This window comes from Heterodontus francisci, chromosome 20 (genome assembly GCF_036365525.1).
Source record: "Heterodontus francisci isolate sHetFra1 chromosome 20, sHetFra1.hap1, whole genome shotgun sequence".
Classification (NCBI taxonomy): domain Eukaryota; kingdom Metazoa; phylum Chordata; class Chondrichthyes; order Heterodontiformes; family Heterodontidae; genus Heterodontus; species Heterodontus francisci.
Window position 1 is genome coordinate 72,124,838 of NC_090390.1, and position 20,686 is coordinate 72,145,523.

Consider the following 20,686-nt stretch of genomic DNA (forward strand, 5'->3'; position numbering starts at 1 on the left):
CTCCCCAAAGCCTGTACACCATCTACAAGGCACAAGTCAGGAGTGTGATGGAATACTCTCCACTTGCCTGGATGGGAGCAGCTCCAATAACACTCAAGAAGCTGAACACCATCCAGGACAAAGCAGCCCACTTGATTGGCACACCATCCACCACCTTCAACATTCACTCCCTTCACCACCGATGCACAGTGGCAGCAGTGTGAACCATCTACAAGATTGCACTGCAGCAACCTACCACGATTCCTTCAATAGCACCTTCCAAATCCGCAACCTCTATGATCTAGAAGGACAAGGGCAGCAGATGCATGGGAATACCACCACCTGCAAGTTCCCCTCCAAGCCACACACCATCCTGACTTGGAACTATATCGCTGTTCCTTCACTGTTGTTGGGTCAAAATCCTGAAACTCCCTTCCTAACAGCACTGTGGGTGTACCTACACCCCAAGGACTGCTGCGGTTCAAGAAGGCAGCTCACTACCACCTTCTCAAGGGCAATTTAAGATGGGCAATAAATGTTGGCCTAGCCAGCAACGCCCACATCCCATGAACAAATGAAAAAAAAAACCTACAATATTTTACTGTAACAACATCTGGATTTAAAAATAGATTCTCTACGAGAAACAAGATTGCACTTTCTATCTTTTCCTAGAACTATTAACATTGCGATTGACTGTCTCACCAACTGTGAATTGCGTGTTTAGTTCTTTCATAAACTTTTATATAATTTTGAAATTATATATTGTCTCACACAGTCTTCAGTGTCACTAACTCGTAAACCTGTCTCTGTACACTCTTTGGTGGGGAAATACATTACAGAGGAGAGATTCCCAGACCCTCATAATATCCAGGTTATTATAATCTGGCTGAAACTTGTCATTAAGGCTACCTGGCGGACAGTAATAATCTCAGCTGTTTCCTTTCCTTTAGGCAGAGTTAGTTCAGTCCTTCAGACCCATTCAGTGTCTTTAGGATCTGTCTTTCTCAACCTTAAGTTGAGAGTGATCATCTCAGCAGTATGCCTGATCCAGGATAGCTCAAAAAAGGGGCTGGCATTATATTCCACCACAGGCGGACTTGATCTGTAATTTTCTCAACCCTTCTGCATGAAACGGCCTGGTCCCTGGTAATTTCTTCCCAGCTGAGATCAGGAACCTGGGGAATAATGGGCATGATCTCATGTCCTAATGCTCAACAACATTGTGCATTAGAACGCGGCACACTGCCTCAGCATACCACCTCACTGTTTACTGAATCTTGTTACATGGCTAACCAGTGAAGCAACCCCTGGCGCAGTGGTTAGCACCGCAGTCTCACAGCTCCAGCGACCCGGGTTCAATTCTGGGTACTGCCTGTGTGGAGTTTGCAAGTTCTCCCTGTGTCTGTGTGGGTTTCCTCTGGGTGCTCCAGTTTCCTCCCACATGCCAAAGACTTGCCGGTTGATAGGTAAATTGGCCATTAGCAATTGCCCCTAGTATAGGTAGGTGGTAGGGAAACATAGGGACAGGTGGGGATGAGGTAGGAATATGGAATTAGTGTAGGATTAGTATAAATGGGTGGTTGATGGTCGGCACAGACTCGGTGGGCCGAAGGGCCTGTTTCAGTGCTGTATCTCTAAAAAAAAAAATACCTGTTCCTTTGTTATTCTTTCTATTTCTGGTTCTGGTGATCCTCTGCTGCTGCAAGTTGATGAGAGCTGTTTCCTAGAACACTGACCACCTTCTTCATTATCCTGCAATCATAATAAGAGAGATTTTGAAGTACTGTGTCTTGAATGGACCAAGAATACAATATATGCCAAGAGTAAATGACTCTCATCCATCTGTTGTTTGTAAGAGAGCTGCACAAAATGAATGTTGTTCATCTCAACCTTGTTCTTGGACACACAGCTCACAAGTGCCACAGAATGATTGGTATAGGAAATGGGGGAAAAAAACATGCGACTGAGGTTGGGGCTGAGGGATATTATTGGCAAAGGGAAAGAGAAGTTTTGTTCTGCATCTAACTACATTGTCCTTGATCCAGGAATGTCTGATGTGCGTGGACACTGGGTGTCTGAAACAGGAAAGGTTTCTATTTAAAAACAGAAAATGCTGGAAATACTCAGCAGGTCAACCAGCATCTGCAGAGAGAGAAACAGAGTTAATGGGTTGAATTCTCAGTTCAGGAGTGGGAAACAAGAGTGAGGACTGTTTCTGGGTTCTGATCATGCCCCCAGGGAAAGTAATCAGTGACCCGGGATTTTGATTGGGGGAATGTCACCCTAATTGGCATGGATTCAGGTTCCCTGCCCAATTATAGGCAGCAGGGGGGGGGGTTCTTGAAGCTGGAGGGTTAATCAGAGGCCTTCCAACTTGAGTGGAGCAGCAGCCTGCAGCGAAGGGTAAGTAACTGAAGGTGCCCTCTCACCAACTTTTTAAAAAATTCAAATAAGAAGTAGAAAAGCAGCCAAGCCACCACTGTCGGCGGGGGTAAGGGGGAGGGGGCGTAATCCCTCTACAGTGTGCCCTTTGGCTGTACACCCACCCAGGCAGGCAGGGAGGGCCTGCAGGCCTACCTGGAGTGCTGGCATCACAGCCTGCTGCTGGGTGCCCACCTCCAGGCAGTTGAACTGCCCTCTGTTGCATCAGGAAACTGGAGGCCAACTGGAAAATATCTTAGTGAGCCTAATTAGCTATCCACCTCATGAGGGCGGGTAGCCCTGCCGGGCCCCAAACCCACCTCGGTGAAAATGGCCAACACCAGGAACAGGGTTGAGAAACAAGCACACCACCTGGTGACAGTATTTCAGGCCCTATCTGCCTCCATTCCCAAACTTGATGGGGCTCGGAAATTCTGCCCAACATTTCAGGTCGATGACCTTTCATCAGAACTTGGAAAAGTTAGAGGTGTAATAGGTTTTAAGTAAGTGAGTGGGGGGTGGGGGGGGGGGGGGGGTGGTGAAGGTGGGAAAAAGGACAAAAGGGAAGGTCTGTGATAGGATGGAAGACAGGAGAGATTAAGTGACAAGAGTTGGTGGTGCAAGGCCAAAGGAAGTGGTAATGGGACAAGTAAAGATACAAAAGATGTTTCTAGAGAATGTGTGAATGGCATAATGATGAACAGCTGCTGTCTGAAAGCAAAAACAAGAGAAAAACGAGAGTAAAACCAAAACCTGCAATGAAAAAGGACACAAAATGGCAGCAAAGATTACTGTCTGAAATAGTTGAACTTAATGTCCAATCTGGAAAGCTGTGAAGTGCCAGTTGAAAGATGAGGTGCTGTTACTCGATCTTACATTGAGCTTCATTGGAACACTGAAGGAGGCCAAGAAGAGGGCAGCGTGAGAGCAGGGTGGAAAATTAAAATGACAGGCGTCCAGAAGCTCAGAGTCATGCTCGTGGACTGAAAGGAAGCAATCCACAAAGCGGTCACCTAATCTGCATTTGATCTCCACAATATAGAGTAGAGCACATTGTGAGCAGCGAATACAGTATACTAAATTGAAAGAAGTACATGTTAATCACTGTTACAGCTGGGAAATGTGTTTAGGGCCTTGAACGATGAGAAGAGGAGGTTAAAGGACAGGTGTTGTATCTCTTGCACTTGCATGGAAAGGTACCATGGGAAGGGGTTTCCATTTCCCCTGTTATCTTCTTTCAACCTGATGGGCACAAAAGGTTTTCTATAATAATGTGGTGTTTTTGGAAAATAGACAAAAAAATTGTAACTCATTATTGGTGAGCACTGTAACTATAGAAGGCAAATGAGTTCAGTTATTCTTATATTTAAAACTTGTAGATATGTGTTGAGGTTAAGAATAATATTCAGAGGATTTAGTAATTTTTATAGTGTAATAGTTTTGTCTATTACACATTAGTTATGCACCAGATCAGCAGAAACTAAGGGGAAATTTTAAATTGCATAAAATGGACGTGTTTATGTTGGGTGGGTGGGGAAGGGTGGTAGGTTTAAAGTCTTAAAAATCAGAATCCAATCCTGCCTCCAACCCGCCCACGTCCGGCTTTAACAGAGGTGGAAAGATGGGCAGACAACCAACCCGCACCAAAGAGGAGGGTTGGCACTTTAAATATTATAATAAGATTCCTAGCCTCGTTGACTTAATTTAATTTAACTGTGGACAGCTGGGTTTCCCAAGCTTTGGAAACAAGGCAGCTGCACCCAGGCGCGGGCTGCTGCATCTGGCAGGTCTGCCTGGGCAAACTCCCATGATCGTGTACCTTCCCCCAACCCCTCCGACCTCGTTCCCCCCCAACCATTGAGGCCTCCAACTTCCCACCATCACCCCTTCAGGGTTCCCAATCTTCCCCACCCCAGGCCTTTGGCCCTGACTTGCTAAGCCTCAAATCCTTTTTCCAGACATGTGAGCTCCTTCCCAAGTCCCCGATTCCCCTGCTAGGCCTCCGATCCCTACCCCCAGGCCTTCAATTCTCACCTGACCTCTCGCCACCAAGACTTCTGACCTATGCCCTGAGATCCTGGGATCACCAGCTCCTCGAGATCACCCTGCTTACCTCCCCCCATTATCACTCCCCTCCGATCGACGCTCCCCCGCTGACCAACCCAGCATCAAACTCCCTCGCCCCACACCCAATCAACCTTTCCTACCCCCCCAATTGACCCCATCTCCCTCTCCCCTGATTAACCCTTTCCCCCCCTCCACAATTGACCCGCCTTCCTTCCCCGTCAGATAAGCCCCACTATCCAACCACCCTCCCCAACTCGTCAATCAACCCCACCCCCCCCCACCCCCAGATTGACCTTACTTCCCACCCCTGATTGACCTCCTTCTCAATCAATCCCATTTCCCCCCACCCCGGGATCAACTCTCCTCCCCTTGTTCGGTCCCACTCCCCGCCCTCCCGACACTCCGATTTAACCCACCTTTTTTTGATCCTTTCGTGGGATGTGGGCGTCACTGGCAAGGCCAGCATTTATTGCCCATCCCTAATTACCCTTGACAACTGAGCGGCTTGCCAGGCCATTTCAGAGGGCAGATAAGAGTTAACCACATTGTTGTGGGTCTGGAGTCACATGTAGGCCAGACCAGGTAAGGACGGCAGATTTCCTTCCCTAAAGGACATTAGTGAACCAGATGGGTTCTTACAACAATCAAAGATAGTTACATGGCACCAATACTGAGATTAGCTTTCAATTCCAGATTATTTTTTTATTAATTATTGAGTTTACTAATTAATTGATTTTAAATTCCACTAGCTGCCGTGGTGGGATTTGAACGCACGTCCCCAGGACATTAGCCTGGGCCTCTGGATTTCTAGTACAGGGACATTAGCACTATGCCACCTCCCTCTCCCAGAAGCAGATCTACCCTCAGGCCTTTAATGGCCTGCTCCCCGCCCGACAGGATGCCAAGCCTGTCAATCAGGCTGGATTCCGGGTGGGAAACTGATGGGTGACCCGACTTTTGAGCTCCCCCTGCCTTAAAGATCCCCGCCACCCACTCCCGACAGGTCAGTTAAAGTAAAATCCAACCCTAACAGTGTAACACAATGTAACTGTTCTCAGGGAATAATACAATCGGATACATGTAGCAATGAAAGAAATGTAAAATAAGCCAGATACTTTTAGTTGTGAATCTTTGTAACCACTGTATCAAAAGATTTTTTAACACATTGCCTTCCATTTCAGTGGGTGACAAGGCAGTAAAGTATTCAATTGGCAGTAAAGTATTCAATTGGCTGTAAAGCACTAGGTGACATCCCGAGGTTGTGAAAGGCACTGTTTAAATACAAGATCTTTCTTTAAAAATGCTGATGGGAAATCTACTCAAAATGGAACTTTACTAGAAAAGCAGCAGGTGACAATGACAGAATGTGATTCCTTGCATTGGTTAATGGCCAATGACATTTCATTCTCACCTCACTGTCAGATGTTTCGTCTTTCTGTTCCCTCCTTTCACCGTCTTCAAGGGCTGTGTGGATTCTGTCTGTCTGAGCTGGAGATGTCAGACTGTCATATTCACACTTGTCCTCAGTTTGATTTTGGCTGCTTGAAGTTCTTCTCCGACCAGATCGCCTATGGGCCTCGTTGTCTTTGCCTTTAGACCGTAGTGAATGTTTATTCCTTATTGATTTAAGCTTTTGTTCTTTCTTATCATCCTCTTCATTTCGGATCTTGTACTTCGACTGGGATGAAATTGGGTTTTGAACACAGGATTTTATAGATTTATCTTTATGTCCTTGGTATCCATCTCCTCTGTCCTCTAATGACCTTGGACTAGATTGTCCACTTGGTTTTAAATATTGTTTTCTGTCATAGCCCCACTTGTCAGATCCATCTCTATTCTGTTTACAAGAATTCTTTAGTATGGGTTCATCTTTTTCCTCCTCTGTTCTTCTATGAGAAAGATAGCCCTGTGATCCTTTTCTTTCCATCCCATTATTCCACTCTCCCCTGCTGATTGCCATAGGGCTGAGATTGCTCCTCCGGGGGCTTATTGAGGAATGCTGGGAAGAACTACAAGAAGCCAAGCTTGGGCTATGAGATTCCATTCTAGGGCTGAGCGACCGAGTAAAGGGACTGCGGGATCTGGGCCTTTCCAATGGAAATCTGTAACAAGGAATGGTCCAATTGGATGAAAGAATACACAGTGACAAAATGTCAGTGAAAGCCCTTAGTACTTTACTTTCAGGTTTTCTGAACACCACAAATACTTTCAAATGGGAATGGCTGGTACAGTAATGAAAGGCCACAGCAGGAGATCTCCATGAAATGAATTTGTCATGCTCAATCTATCATTCCTATTATTTTCAGATCCATAATAGAAAATTGCCCAGGATTCAGCACCGATTTGCATTGATTCAGTGTTCTCATCACAGTGACTTATGGTATAGAAATCAGATTCTGTGGCGGGGATTGGATTCAGAGACTTGAGGACTGAATCCAGGCTGATAGTTCAGTGCAGTTTTGGGTGCTACACTCTTAAATGTGTCATCTTTTGAACGAGGCATTAAACCAAGACCCAGGGTTGGATTTTCCCTCCGGGGACAGGAAACAGAAGTCGGGACTGTTTCCCGGTCCCAAACCCACCCCCAGGTGGAAACAGTCACTGATCCAGGAATTTTACGTGGGTGCCTGCTTAATTGGCATGGAAACAGGTTGTCCCCCCAATTTAGGGCAGTGGGAAAGCTATCAAAGCTGGAGGCTATAATGATGGTAAGTAACAGAGAGGGTGCTTCAACATGGAGGCACCCTTTCACCAACTTTTTCAAATCTTTAAGTAAAAGATAGATATAGAAGCACTATGGGGGAAGGTGGGAATCCCTCTACAGGTGGCCTATGGTTGCTCTCACCCTCAGGCAGGCAAGGAGGGCCTCTAGGCCTGCATGGAGCACTGCCCCACCCCCAGTCAGCTGCCAGATACCTGCCTCCAAGCTCCTAAACTGGCCCCCACCAGTGTGGGAAGCTTGGGGCCAACTGGAAAATCCCAGTCAGCATCCTTTAATTGGTCTTTATTAGGGCCTTAACGAGCCTAATCAGCAACTCACCACATGGAGGCGGGTAGTTCTGCCAGCCCCGAACCCCCCTCCGCACAAATGGCTGGCACTGGGAATGGCAACGGGAAACCAGCACGCTGGCTGGTGCCAGTATCTTCGGGCCCTGTCCACCTGTCCTGAAAATTCAGCCCCTGACTGCCTTCTCAGGAAGCGTAAGAGATCCCATATTTGAAGGAGAGTTCTGCAAGTGTACTGCCTAACATTTATCCTTCAACCAACACTACAAAAAGCAATTAATCTAGTTCTTTACGTGGAAAGTTCTTTACGCAGAGGGTGGTGGGTGCCTGGAACGCATTGCCAGCGGAGGTGGTAGACGCGGGCACGATAGCGTCTTTTAAGATGTATCTAGACAGATACATGAATGGGCAGGAAGCAAAGAGATACAGACCCTTAGAAAATAGGCGACATGTTTAGATAGAGGATCTGGATCGGCGCAGGCTTGGAGGGCCGAAGGGCCTGTTCCTGTGCTGTAATTTTCTTTGTTCTTTGTTCTTTATTATCTAGTTGCTGTTTGTGGGTGGTTATTGTGCACCAACTGGCCTCCACATTTGCTTACATTACAGCAGTGACTACTTCATTAACTCTGTAGCACTTTGGGGTGTCTTGAGGATGTGGAAGATGCCATGAAATGCAAGTTATTTCTTTCATTTATAATTAAAACTGCCTACGTAAATTTATCAGGTTAGAATTGTACACTCTCCCACCAGTGGTGGCACTGCAGTCACTCAGTGTTGCATCTCCCAGTTCTTCAGCCTGTACTGCAGAAAAACTCTTAATCTCTAACCAGTTCTACTTCTCTGCTTTTGCCCCAAATTGCTGTAAGTTTTCCCATTTAAGTATAAATAATGATATTAAATCAAATATTATATAAATATAAGGACAAAAGGACTTCAAAATGTGAACTGAACGACAATCTGCATGTGATGGTCCAATTATTCTTCACCCTCTGACCTCACTTCACCTGAAGACTTGGCCTCAGCAACACCACAAATTTTGACTGGGATATAAAAAGTATCATCCCAAATTCTGAAAAATTCACCAAATAACGTTTACAAAAATCAGGATTTTCTGGGGACAGGTCATGCTTCCAGATAACCTGAAGAACTCAATCCAATTCATTATGTACAATAAATCAATGGCTAAATCTGTCACTGAGAGCACTGCAGGTGATGAAGCTTACTCATCACACTTCCGTCATTGGTACTAGGCGTTGAGCGACAGGGACCACCGAAGGCCACTACGAAAACACAGCCAGAAGTGAAAAACGAAAGGAAAAAAGAAAGACTTGCATTTAAATAGCATCTTTCATGACCTCAGGACATCCCAAAGAGCTTTACAGCCAGTGAAGCACTTTTGAAGTGTAGTCATAGTCACTGTTGTAAAGTAGGAAACGCAGCAGCCAATTTGCGCACAGCAAACTCCCACAAAACAGCCATGTGATAATGACCGGATAATCTGTTTTTGTGAAATGCTCCTCTTGGCCTCTCAAAAAAACTTGCCACTTTCTGGTGGCTCATCCATACTTTGTTCTGTGATTGACTCCCCCCACGGGGCAATCACTCAAACTTCACCGATCAAATGGATATGCGCTCGGCCTTCACAATGGTACAGCCCTCTCATCAAGAACATCAGACAGGCAGCATAATCACATTGTTCACTGCCTGGACCACACAAAGTGAAAATCACCCCCCCCCCCATGCATTGTTTTTAATTAATATGTATTTACTTTGCCAGCAAGTCTCCATTTTAAATAAACTATTTGAACAGTCAAAATGACTGTGGTTATAACTTTGATAAGATGTTAATCAAATACATTACATTACCTGTCCCAGTCTTTGTGCATCTCCCTCTCCTTTTGAAAATTAATATCATTGATGATTGACTCAACGTTCTTTCCTGGTTTCTGAAGAAAGTTTAAAGAATACAAATTAAAATGTGCTGTCTCTCTATAATGGATCAAATTCCTATTTCCCTACTATGCATAGCTGATTAACTGGGTGATCGGGCTATATTTTTCTCTGTGGTTTCTACATGATCATACACTTTAGTACTGAAGTTCACTGTAAAGGAAGCTAAAGAAGTAATTATTTCCCCCTGTAAGGTGTGAATTGCTAACCAATGAGCTTTTTAAATCCATCACACAGATGGTCAGCAGACTGAAATCTCCGCTGCTGCTGTCAAATATAACTATAGAAGGGATAGTTTGGTACCAAAAGCAAAGCAGCACTGGTGTAATAATTGCATGTGTTGTTAGTATACCTATGCCAGCAATGGGGAGCCCACAGATAACATGTTTATTGCAAGAGAAACACACGCTAGGAACATAGGAGTGGGAGTAGGCCATTCAGCCCCTCAGGCATGCTCTGCTATTGAATTAGGTCATGGCTAATCTGCACCTTAACTCCATTTACCCATCTTTGGTTCCATAATCCCTTAATATCCTTGCCCAATAAAAAAACTATCAATCTTAGTTTTGACATTTTTAACCTATAGCGATTGCGGGGTGGGGGTTGGGGGGGGGGGGAAGAGAGTTCCAGATTTCCACTACTTAAGTTAATGTAAACCTAGTCTATTCAACCTGTCCTCCTAATTTAACCCTTTTAATCCCGGTATCATTCTGGTGAATCTTTGCTGCACTCCCTCCAAGGGCCAATATATTCTTCTGCATAGGCAGCTTTACACCAGACTTTGACATCATGGCGACCAAAACTGCACAAACTGAAAAAGAAATCAGTAAGTTGTACTCATCTCTGTTTACTGCAGAGCTGCTGTCTTGTTTACTCCACACCAGGTCAAAATTTAAAAATCAAACCCACTATCAGTGCAGCACAGAACAGTCAATGTCATTTTCAGCAGAAAGGATAAAGTTTGCACTGATATCTACAGAATACAGCCTGGATATATTGTACTGGCAGATACGAGATCGCCTCCTTTTTGGCAAAGCTACAGTGGATAATGGGATGCCGTAATCTAGGTGATTTAAGAATAGTCCACACACTTGTTTGGCAATGTCTGTGCAGTTAAAGAGAAAAATAACTCCAATACTAGAGAGTTAGCAATAATTTATTGTTTAAATTTTGGTTTTAAATTATGTTTTATTGTATAACTATCCCCTATGGATTTCATTTCATGGAGCAGTGGCCAGAGTTAAGGTATGGGAGTGCTGACAAGCGGCCGAGTTCTCACCTGAACGTCCCACTCCACAGTATGATAACCAGCGCTAAGTGCATCTTTTCCAAACCGTAGGGGGGTTCAGTTCTGGAGCTGTTCACATGTCTGCCCAGTAGCATGCCACTATAATCACCAAACAGTCCAGCTCATAAAGCTGCTGAGGCTAGGTTAATTGAAAATTTCAAAACCCGAGATTGATAAAATAAGGAGATTACGTATTACGGAACCACGGCAGAACAATGAAGTTAAGATACGGATCAGCCATGATTTACTTGAATGGTGGAACAGGCTTAAGGGGAATGGTCTAATCCTGTTCCTATGTTCCTCAGGTGCTTAGATGTAACATCACACCAATATGTCTGCTCCAATGTTGTTGCACAGAGGAGTTCTATAAAAACGCTGATTTATAAACTAAGACTTTAAAGATGATCTGCCACCAGGGAGAAACACTATAGCTTAGTAGCTATCATTGAGTTATCCTGCCCTTCACGCTACTCAAACTGCTCAGTTCATACTTAAATTAATAAAGTAACTGCTTTGGGTAGGAAGACAACCAAGGGAAGTCAACAGGATGCCTTTATTTATTCTGCTAAATGTGTTGGCAGCACATGAATAGGAAGGGTGGCACTGTAACTGGGTAAATAGCATTGGAAAATGTTAGCTCTGCTGATTGTTTTCTGGTTTAAGAGGGTGAGGTTATAAAGGGAGCAGCAGACTGAGCCCCGACCATGCTCAGCGTGACAGATTTCTCGACACCCCAGATTAGACCCAAATGCAAAATATGATCCAGGCAGGGACTCCCAGAGGGGATAGTACTACAGTTGTTTTTAATATTTAACAGGTGGCAGTGTAACACAAGTGTAAGAGCATTTCCATCCTCCCCAGAAGGCAGCAAGTTCAAATTCTATAGAATTGTTTGTGGCAATGGAGGAACAACATGCACTATCTTGGTGGATAGAGGAAGGGGATGGTATGTACCTTCTATCATCTAACTCTAGGACACTATTAGCAGCAGTCCTCATAAGTTCCAAATATACATGGCCACAAACTTATCCTCCACTTTACATCCCCACTGTGCTGACAGCATTGGCCTTGTTTGTCTACTTCTGCAGAATTGGAGGGATGGGACAGGACAACACTTCCACTTATCGCAGAGATGTTCTCCAGATGTTAGCCTATCTTCTGGCTTTTGGGTCATTTGAATATCAGAGTGGGGAGCCCTGGCCTTTGCCACGGAGTCCCACTGAGGTGCAAGTTTGCTGCAGTACAGGGATAGGGCACAGGCAGTCTCCATACTGGCAGTACAACAGGTAATTTATCATTTAGGCATGCGCGCTCCATCACTCAAAAAGCGATTATACAATCCCCAACCTGCAAAACAATTTTCACGACTGCCTCCATCGGCGTTGGAACACTGGAAGCCTGGCTCTAACAGGCATCACTGCAGCCAGTTTCTGAAGATACAAATAGTGGGAAATAGGTTGGAGGATCTATTTCCTTGATTTGCATCTAGTTTCCATATTGTACTGGAGTACAGTTCATTTGCATATTGTCCACTGGCAGTCCTTGCAAGCAAAAATATGGGGCGGGTTGCGGGGATGTGTGGGGGCAGGCTTCACAACAAGGTAGGAATGTGGTGGAGCATGTTTCCACGCACATCTCTGCCTTGGCCCACCTCGGTTTCACCAAGAAGTCCAGCAAAGGCAAACAGGAACTTCCAGCTATTGTACCATTTCCTACTCAAATTCATTCTTTTCTAGGACATCAAAACTGGCACATTCCAAGGTCCAGGACTACGTGCTGAGGGACGCACTAAAGCTTGGGGCAGCCGCAGCAAAGGCTCAATGGGGAAAGACCACAGTGTAAGGTCCTCCCACCAAGCTGAACTGAGGGGCTGGATCCATGGGAAACCCCTCGAACTGTATTGGGAAAATTTTGTGTGCTGTAAATGTAAAAATGTATATGGCATGACAATGAAATGGAAGGGTTGTGAGGCAACTCATGATTGTATAGAAGGACACTGATCACCTTTGCACTGTTTGTATTTTTTGACTTGATGCTGTTTTAAACTGGGAATGTAATTTTTACAGATTTTTATGAATAAAGTATATTTTGGAAATAAAAAAAAAGTGGAATTCCTGACTTCCCTCAGTCTTCTCTCTGCAATCTATAGGCTTTTAAAACCCATGCTTAGCTTCACCTATCCACTAGGTCTTGATCAATCTCATCTTCTCTACTTCATTTTCCAGCTTGATAGTGACCTTTTACTTAGGTTTCTGAAAAAAGAAGTCACAGAGAAATCTGTACCCTAACCTCTCCCAACTCGAGGATTCAAAAAGAAATTCCTTTACTTCTATAAACTGTTAATTTTTATTTGCTTTGTATCAGCATTATCGTGTCTTAAATTGATCAGGTTGAGCTTGGCTAGTCTTGGTACATGAGTGCGAGTAGTTTTATGAATTTCATAGGATCATAGGAAATAGGAGCAGGATTAGGCCATTTGGCCCGTCGAGCCTGCTCCGCCATTCAAACAGATCATCGCTGATCATCTACCTTTATGCCATTTTTCCCCACTGTCCCCATATCAATAATTGAGCTTCCACAGCCCTCCCTCAAGCGGGTGGGAATCCCGCCTTGAAACAATTAAAGCCTAGGAACCCGTAAAATACTGAACGGATCCCCAGATGAGGCGGAAGCGGGTCAGCCACCGACTTTTCAGTCGGTGGCCAGCTCCTGTCCACCCAACGTAAAATCCAGCCCTGTATCCCCTTGTTCTAGACTCACCAGCCAGAGGAAACATCCTATCCACATCTACCGTGTCACGCCCCGTAAGAATTTTGTAAGTTTCAGTGAGGTGACCTCTCATTCTTCGAAACTCTAAAGAACATAGGTCCAGTTTCTGCAATCTCTCCTCATAAGACAATCCCGCCTTCCTATTTCGATCTAACCTTACCTTCAATTTGAGCTCCTTGTATTGTTTGGACATGCGGACAAGTAGCTGTTGCTCATTAATAGCAGGAGGTTTCTGCTGATAGAATTGCACCATGGCCTGCGCTGCCTCAGGATATGCCATCTCCAAAAAGGCCTGCAAAAAATGAAAGATAATCAGTCTGCACCTGGGAAACATGGTGCTGTGAATTGGTCGGCTGTGCTTTGGTGTGCTGATGCTCTATGCCTTGGAGGAGCTTGTAAATCCCAACATAGCGAATTCCCAGCCTCAACCAGGCCACTGAGGAGAACATCCAATATGATACTCAGAAGCTTCCTGCACAGGGACAGAAGGTAAACCAGGAGTGGTTGAGTGCAGTAGTGAGTTCCACATTTTAACCACTCTCTGGGTAAAGATGTGTCTCCTATATTTCCCATTGGATTTATTAGTGACCATCTTTTATTTATGGCCCCTGGTTTTGTGCTACCCCACAAGTGGAAACATCTACTCTATGTCTACCCTCTCAAACTGCTTCATAATCTTAAAGACCTCTATTCAGTCACCTCTCAACCCTCTCTTTTCTAGGTAAAAGATCCCCAGCCTGTTCAATCAAATATTTTAAAGTGTTTGTAAGTATGCAAAGCACCTGTAAAGCCTTCACTTCCTGTGAACATTGCTCCGGAACACTCATTTTGCCTATCATGGATCAAAGAAGTGTATTCATGAGTTAAACCGGGCAGCTGAGGTCTCAAACCTGAGACACAGCACAGTGTGGTGGCTCTGATTGGGGGGCCATGTAATCAGAGTGAATGTATAGTATCGATGTATTTAAGGAAAAGCTAGATAAGTACATGAGGGAGCAAGGAATAGGAAGTTATGCTGATAAGGTTCAATGAAGGAGAGTGGGGGGAGGCTTGCGTGGAGCATCAACACCAGCATAGACCAGTTGGGCTGAACGGCCTGTTTCTGTGCTGTAAATTCTATGCAATTCTATTTGCTTTACTTTTAAAGATTAAAAAATTAATAAATATTATTTACAAGAACACCTGAGTTTAGTTTTGAAGGAATACTTGAGAACAAGATTCTTTTACAAAGCACTTTGTTTTTAGAGATTATAAAGATATATTTATAATTAACAGCTGGTAGAAATCATGATTATCACACCTGGTTTGTGGCCCTCATGAGAATGTAGTTAGTGACTTTTCCAAATGGAAGTCCAAGATTAATGACGTCACTCTCAGTGCAGCTTCCTTCAGGAAGATTACAGATGTGAACAACTCGGCTGGGTCCAGGCTTCCTCTGTGGAAACAGCTAGAAATAAAGAATATTAGTTTCAAAGTAATGGGAAGTGCTATTGTGTTAGAAAACCAGATGACAGACACGCAGACAAATCTGTAACAGGCATAACATTCATTTTTCCACTGGTCAGTAATGTACACCCTGAATTTACACATTTTTTTTTAAGTTCATCTCCATATCTCCTAACCTTGGGCGGAACTTTCTCCACGTTAAAAATTTTCAGGTGTTGAGACCATTGGGGGATCTCGACCCCATTCGTCTCAGATGTGTGCCCTGATCTTACGGGAGGTGGCCAATTAACAGGTGCTGCTGAAAGGCTTCTAAGCGTTTAATAAAAATGAAGGCCCAGAGCTGTTAGGGCCATCAGTGTGGTGGGGGTGCCCTACAACAAGAATGTATTTGGCCATAGCTGTGCCTATTTCAACCTTGTGGCTCTATGGTAGCAGAACGAACAGCAGCCTCCGATGTCCCTCTGACCTCCTGCTGTGAGGCCACCTCCAATGCCCTGCTGGACTCCTGACACAGTGCAGGGCCCATGTGCCTCCCTTAAGATTGCATTGCTGCACACAACTAAGGGCTAAATGCCCTTTTAAATACCTTAATTGGCTACCTGCTGTGGATGGGCGGGGAGCTGCTGCCACAGGGAACCCGCCTCCAGGAAAATCTCCTGGAGGTAGGAACACAAATCGGGGAGCGGCTGATTTTCCGATTTTCCACACCCACCCCGCCTCCAAATCCGCATCCATGGGACCAGGAAGAAATCTGCCCCTTAGGTCTGGCTGGACTCACATTCCCACCGTTGATGAAGTTTATAACTGTGGGTGCATTATCACCACGGGGATTGCAGCAGTTCAAGAAAAAAAGCCTGCCACTATCTTCTCAGGGCAGTTAGGGATGGACAATAAATGCAGCCATGCCAACGTTACCCACATCCTGTGAACAATTTTTTAAATTGGAAGCTAATTTGCGAGGGATCAAACTAAAGAATCTTCACCGGGGATAGTGGATACTATGAGAATGATTTGCAGTTCAATGCAAATGAAAGAGAGGAAGGAGGAAATTAAACTAAAGAGGTGAGTGCTGAGATGACAAATAATGTCATTTTTATTTTTTTCAGAATGACAGTGTTGCTGGAAAAGCTGCGTCAAGCACCTGGGGATGTTTTACTGCATTAAAGGCAACATAATTTGTTGTGTTTTGTATTTATATTGCATTTCTAGTAGCTCTGAGAAGATGGTGCCTCATAGCATTTGCTAGGCCACTTCGTAGGGCATTAGGAGGGTACGTTAGTCTATGCCAGCAGCTTCATAGTGAATCTGAAACCGACTTTTCACCGCGCCCGATCATCTTTCCTCTGAAATTCACAGAACGATTGGTTAAACTTTTTCTTGAGACTCGTTTCTGAGTCTCATTGTCACTTTTACTTGGTTTGAAATTAACAGAAACAACAACAACTTATATTTATATAGTGCCTTCAACGTAATAAAACATCCCAAGGCACCTCACAGGAGCATTATAAAGCAAAGTATGACACTGAACCATGAAAGGAGATATTAGGGCAGATGACCAATAGGTTTTAAGAGGTAGGTTTTAAGGAATGCCTTAAAGAAGGAAAGTGAGGTGGAGAGGTGTCGGGAGGGTAATCCAAAGCTTGGGACCTAGGCAACTGAAGGCACAGCCACCAATGGTGGAGTGATTAAAATCAGGATGCACAAGAGGCCAGAATTAGAGAAGCGCAGATATCTCGGAGGGTTGCAGGGCTGGAGGAGATTACAGAGATAGGGAGGGGCGAGGCCAGGGAGGGATTTGGAAACAAGGATGAGAATTTTCAAATCAAGACGTTGCTTGAATGGGAGCCAATGTGGGTCAGTGAGCACAGGGATGATAGGTAAATAGGACTTGGTGCAAGTTAAGACACAGGCAGCAGCGTTTTGGCTGACCTCAAGTTTGTGGAAGGTAGAATATGGGAGACCAGCTAGGAGTTGTTGTTTGAAATTAAAAATATTGGCAATACTTTCCAAGTGAATGGAAAATATAAACTGGCGCAGTGAGTCACAGGCTGTTGATTCACTATGATTCTATTTCACACAGCTGGCATAGACTAATTTCATTTCCTAAAAGTCAACCAGATAGTGTGGACGATAGTCACACTCGACTATTGTAGGGGTGTCAAGTTCCCTACCCTGAAGGTGGTTTACAAGAGCCCTGCAACTTTAATAATTTTTTTCCCGGTAATAGCCCAGAAATTACCAGATTTAGTGAACTCAACATCACAATTTGCCACTGTGAAGCATCTAGGTAGCCAACCTTGCCCCATAACCAATATACTCCCAAATCCTCGATATAAATATAAATGTGAAGGTTCAAAGGGCACTGCAAAGAGTTATAGGATAGAAGCAAAGCTTGTACGTAGACAATAATTAAAAACAGAGGTATTAAACATTTGTGAAGTAGAATGGAGTATAATGCAGGTGCTTATATTTTATTATATCAAAAAGTTTGGTTACTGAGATATAATTTTGAATCTTTTTAATGAAACTATTTTAGATCACATTTAATGAAGATTCCAGCAATTGTTTCCATCTTTTCGTACAACTGTGGTGGATTTAATCCCTTCCCTGATGAAAATAAATAGTAGTTGCTGATTAACAGCAAGGATCCGTTCTTATTAGTCACTGTTTATCAAAATCTATCTTTGGCATGTACAAAGGATAATAAATGGCCTTCCAGAAAATATCCTTTTCTTGGATCACAGGCACCCAATCCTTTCCCAGTTTCCTTCACAGTCTGAGGAAATTAATAAATGCTAAGGAAGAATGAGTAACTTTATGTTATGAGAATAAGGCTGTGGTCCATGTTTATTGCTGGCGCTGAGACCAGTGGAGACATATAGTATCTTTTTGGAAACAAGACACGAGACTGTCTGATTCTCACTGGAACTTGAGCTCTTTGCTGACTAGTGTTTGGTCTGCCATTGACCCAATCTTTCCAACCCCTAGTTGCTGAGCTGCAATGTATTAGCAGGCTCAATTTTACAGCAAGCAGAGGTGGAATGGGAAAACAGCCACAGTCAATCTTAATGAAGGATCCCACTTAAAATATTAGCCAATCTTCTCTCTTCAAGACATGGCTGACCTGCTCCACATTTCCAGCATTTTTTTTTTGAGTGGGGGTGTTTGTTTTGATCTCCAGCATTGATGTTTTTCTCTGTACAATTGTAAATATGATATAAATTTACATAAAGCAGGTACGTGAGTTGAAGAAAATGAAGGGATGTTATATTCTGAGACGTTGGGCTAAGTTTTACCAGCCCCTCGCATCAGGGGTCGTGGCGGGGGTGGGGGTGGGGGGCCCGTAAAATACTTGCGGGGGCGGTCCACCACGACCCCCGACGTCAAGAAAGCCCCGCCACATTTTACCGGCGGCAGAAAGGCCTCAGTGTGGCCCCCCCTGCCCCCAACACACCCACCATGCCCCGCTGGACGGCAGCGGGGCCTTCATTTGCATTTTATAATGAATGCAAATAACTCACCTAGTTACCCGTCCCACACCGATGTTACGGCTGCCCACCACAACTCGCGTGCATTGGGAACTCTGTTCGGAGTTCCGAGGTGAAACACTGGTGAGGAGGGGGAAGAGCAGTGATATTATCAGGGCGGGAGTGGGGGGGGGGGGTGGAAAGCAGGGAAAACATTTTTTATTAGCTGTGGGGATGGTGGGAAGGGATTGAAGGGCAAATGTGACGAGGGTGGGCAATAAAGTTAATGTTTGTCATATTGGCCAATAAAAAAAACCATGGGGAGGTTGGGAAAGGGCCTCCAGCTTTTAATTTTTTTTTAAATTAACAATAGTATCTCTTTTTTGCTAAGGGCTTGAAGCTCTTTAAAAATGGCGCTGGCGTCTGCCCGCTGGCGCCGGACGCCATTGCTGGGGACGGAGCGGCTGCCCCCTCTACATCATTGGGGGCGGCCGTTCCGGCCCCCTCCATTTAAATAAGCCGCCGCGCAAAATATCATGGGGGCTCAGCAGCAGTTCTTCCGTGCCTGAAGGCCGGTGACTTCAAAGCTTGCCGACACAGTTTGCAGCACGCTAATAAAATTCAGCCCATAAAAAGCGAAGGTCTTGTGCTTATTTCACAGTAGGCTCACACACTGAACACACAGGAACTTCGCACAGCCTTGTATCCACCAGCAGACTTTATGGATTTGGAAGAAGAGATTTAATATCAGTGACTGACAAGAGTTGCAGAATATGATAATGTGCAAAAAGAAAAGCTGCAGGAGATCATGAGCTAAACATTTGCCATTTATGTTTGTACTAACGAAGATGCAAAGTATGAATCTGAGCATTAAATTTAGATTTCATTTGCCTGTGGTAAGTATTGCTAATTCAGATAAATTAATATTTTAACGCACGGAATGGCAGCAGCTCCAGGGAATCTCAGGCTCCATTGTCTATCTGTTTTTAATTGAGATTTCAGCTCTTTGCAGCATGCCTGAAACAATCAGTAATATGACAGCAATAACACTATTCAGACATTCGGAATAACTTTAAATATTAAATGTTTGGCAGTAGCTGCATTATTGCTATACTAACTGTGTAGTAGGAGCTTCATTATGGCAATACTAACAGGAAATCCTGTCTGACAAATTTATTAGAGCTTTTTGAGGATGTAACTAGTAGGGTAGATAAAGGGGAGCCAGTAGACGTAATATACCTGGCATTCGATAAGGGGCCACACAAAAGGTTAATAGGCAAGATATGGGCTCATTGAGTTGGAGGTAATATATTAGCATGGATAGATGATTGGTTACGGGACAGGCAGCAACAAGTGGGCATAAATAGGGCATTTTCGAGTTGGCAGGCAGTGAATAGTGGAGTGCCACAAGGATCAGTGCTGGGGCCTCAGCTATTTACAATCTACATTAATGACTTAGAAAAAGAGACAGAGAGAGTATCTAAGTTTGCTAATGATACAAAGGTAGGTGAAAAGATAAGCTGTGAGGAGGACACAGAGAGGCTGCAAAGAGATATAGACAGCTTAAGTAAGTGGGCAACAAGATGGCAGATGGAATATAATGTAGGGAAGTGTGAAGTTATGCAATTTGGTCGTAAGAATAGAAAAGCAGAATATTTTTTTAAAAGGTGTGAAACTTGTAAGTGTCGATATTCAAAGAGACTTGGGTGTGCTTATACAAGGAACACAGAAAGTTAACATGCAGGTACAGCAAGCAATTAGGAAGGCAAACGGCATGTTGGCCTTTATTGCAAGGGGATTGGAGTACAGGAATAAAGAAGTATTACTACAATTGTACAAGGTTTTGGTGAGACTACATTGGGAGTACTGTGTGCAGTTTTGGTTTCCACATTTAAGAAAGGATATATTTGCAATGAAGGCGGCACAGCGAAGGTTCACTAGATTGGTCCCTGGGATGAGGAAGTTGTCCTATGAGAGGCTAAGTAAATTGGGCCTGTATCTTCTGGAGTTTAGAAGAATGAAATGTGATCTCATTGAAACATGTGAGATTTTAAAGAGGCTGGATAGGGTTGACACTGAGAGATTATTTCTTCTGGTCAGAAAATCTAAAACACAGGGGCACATTCTCAGGATAAGGGGCTGATCATTTATTTATTTAGAGATACGGCACTGAAACAGGCCCTTCGGCCCACCGAGTCTGTGCCGCCCAACAACTACCCATTTATACTAACCCTACAGTAATCCCATATTCCCTACCACCTGCCTACACTAGGGTCAATTTACAATGGCCAAT

At 44.2% G+C, this 20,686-nt stretch overlaps 1 protein-coding gene across 1 annotated transcript in view; it reads right to left on the reverse strand.

The window, feature by feature from the left end:
- rbm20 (RNA binding motif protein 20) overlaps window positions 1-20,686 on the reverse strand; it is a 231,325-nt gene that overhangs the window by 34,655 nt on the left and 175,984 nt on the right. The window contains exons 6-10 of the mRNA XM_068053005.1: window positions 14,781-14,927; window positions 13,641-13,772; window positions 9,340-9,419; window positions 5,879-6,569; window positions 1,630-1,731 (exon numbers count right to left, since the gene is read on the reverse strand). Coding sequence (XP_067909106.1) covers window positions 1,630-1,731; window positions 5,879-6,569; window positions 9,340-9,419; window positions 13,641-13,772; window positions 14,781-14,927 — 1,152 coding nt within the window. The remainder of the gene's footprint in view (window positions 1-1,629; window positions 1,732-5,878; window positions 6,570-9,339; window positions 9,420-13,640; window positions 13,773-14,780; window positions 14,928-20,686) is intronic.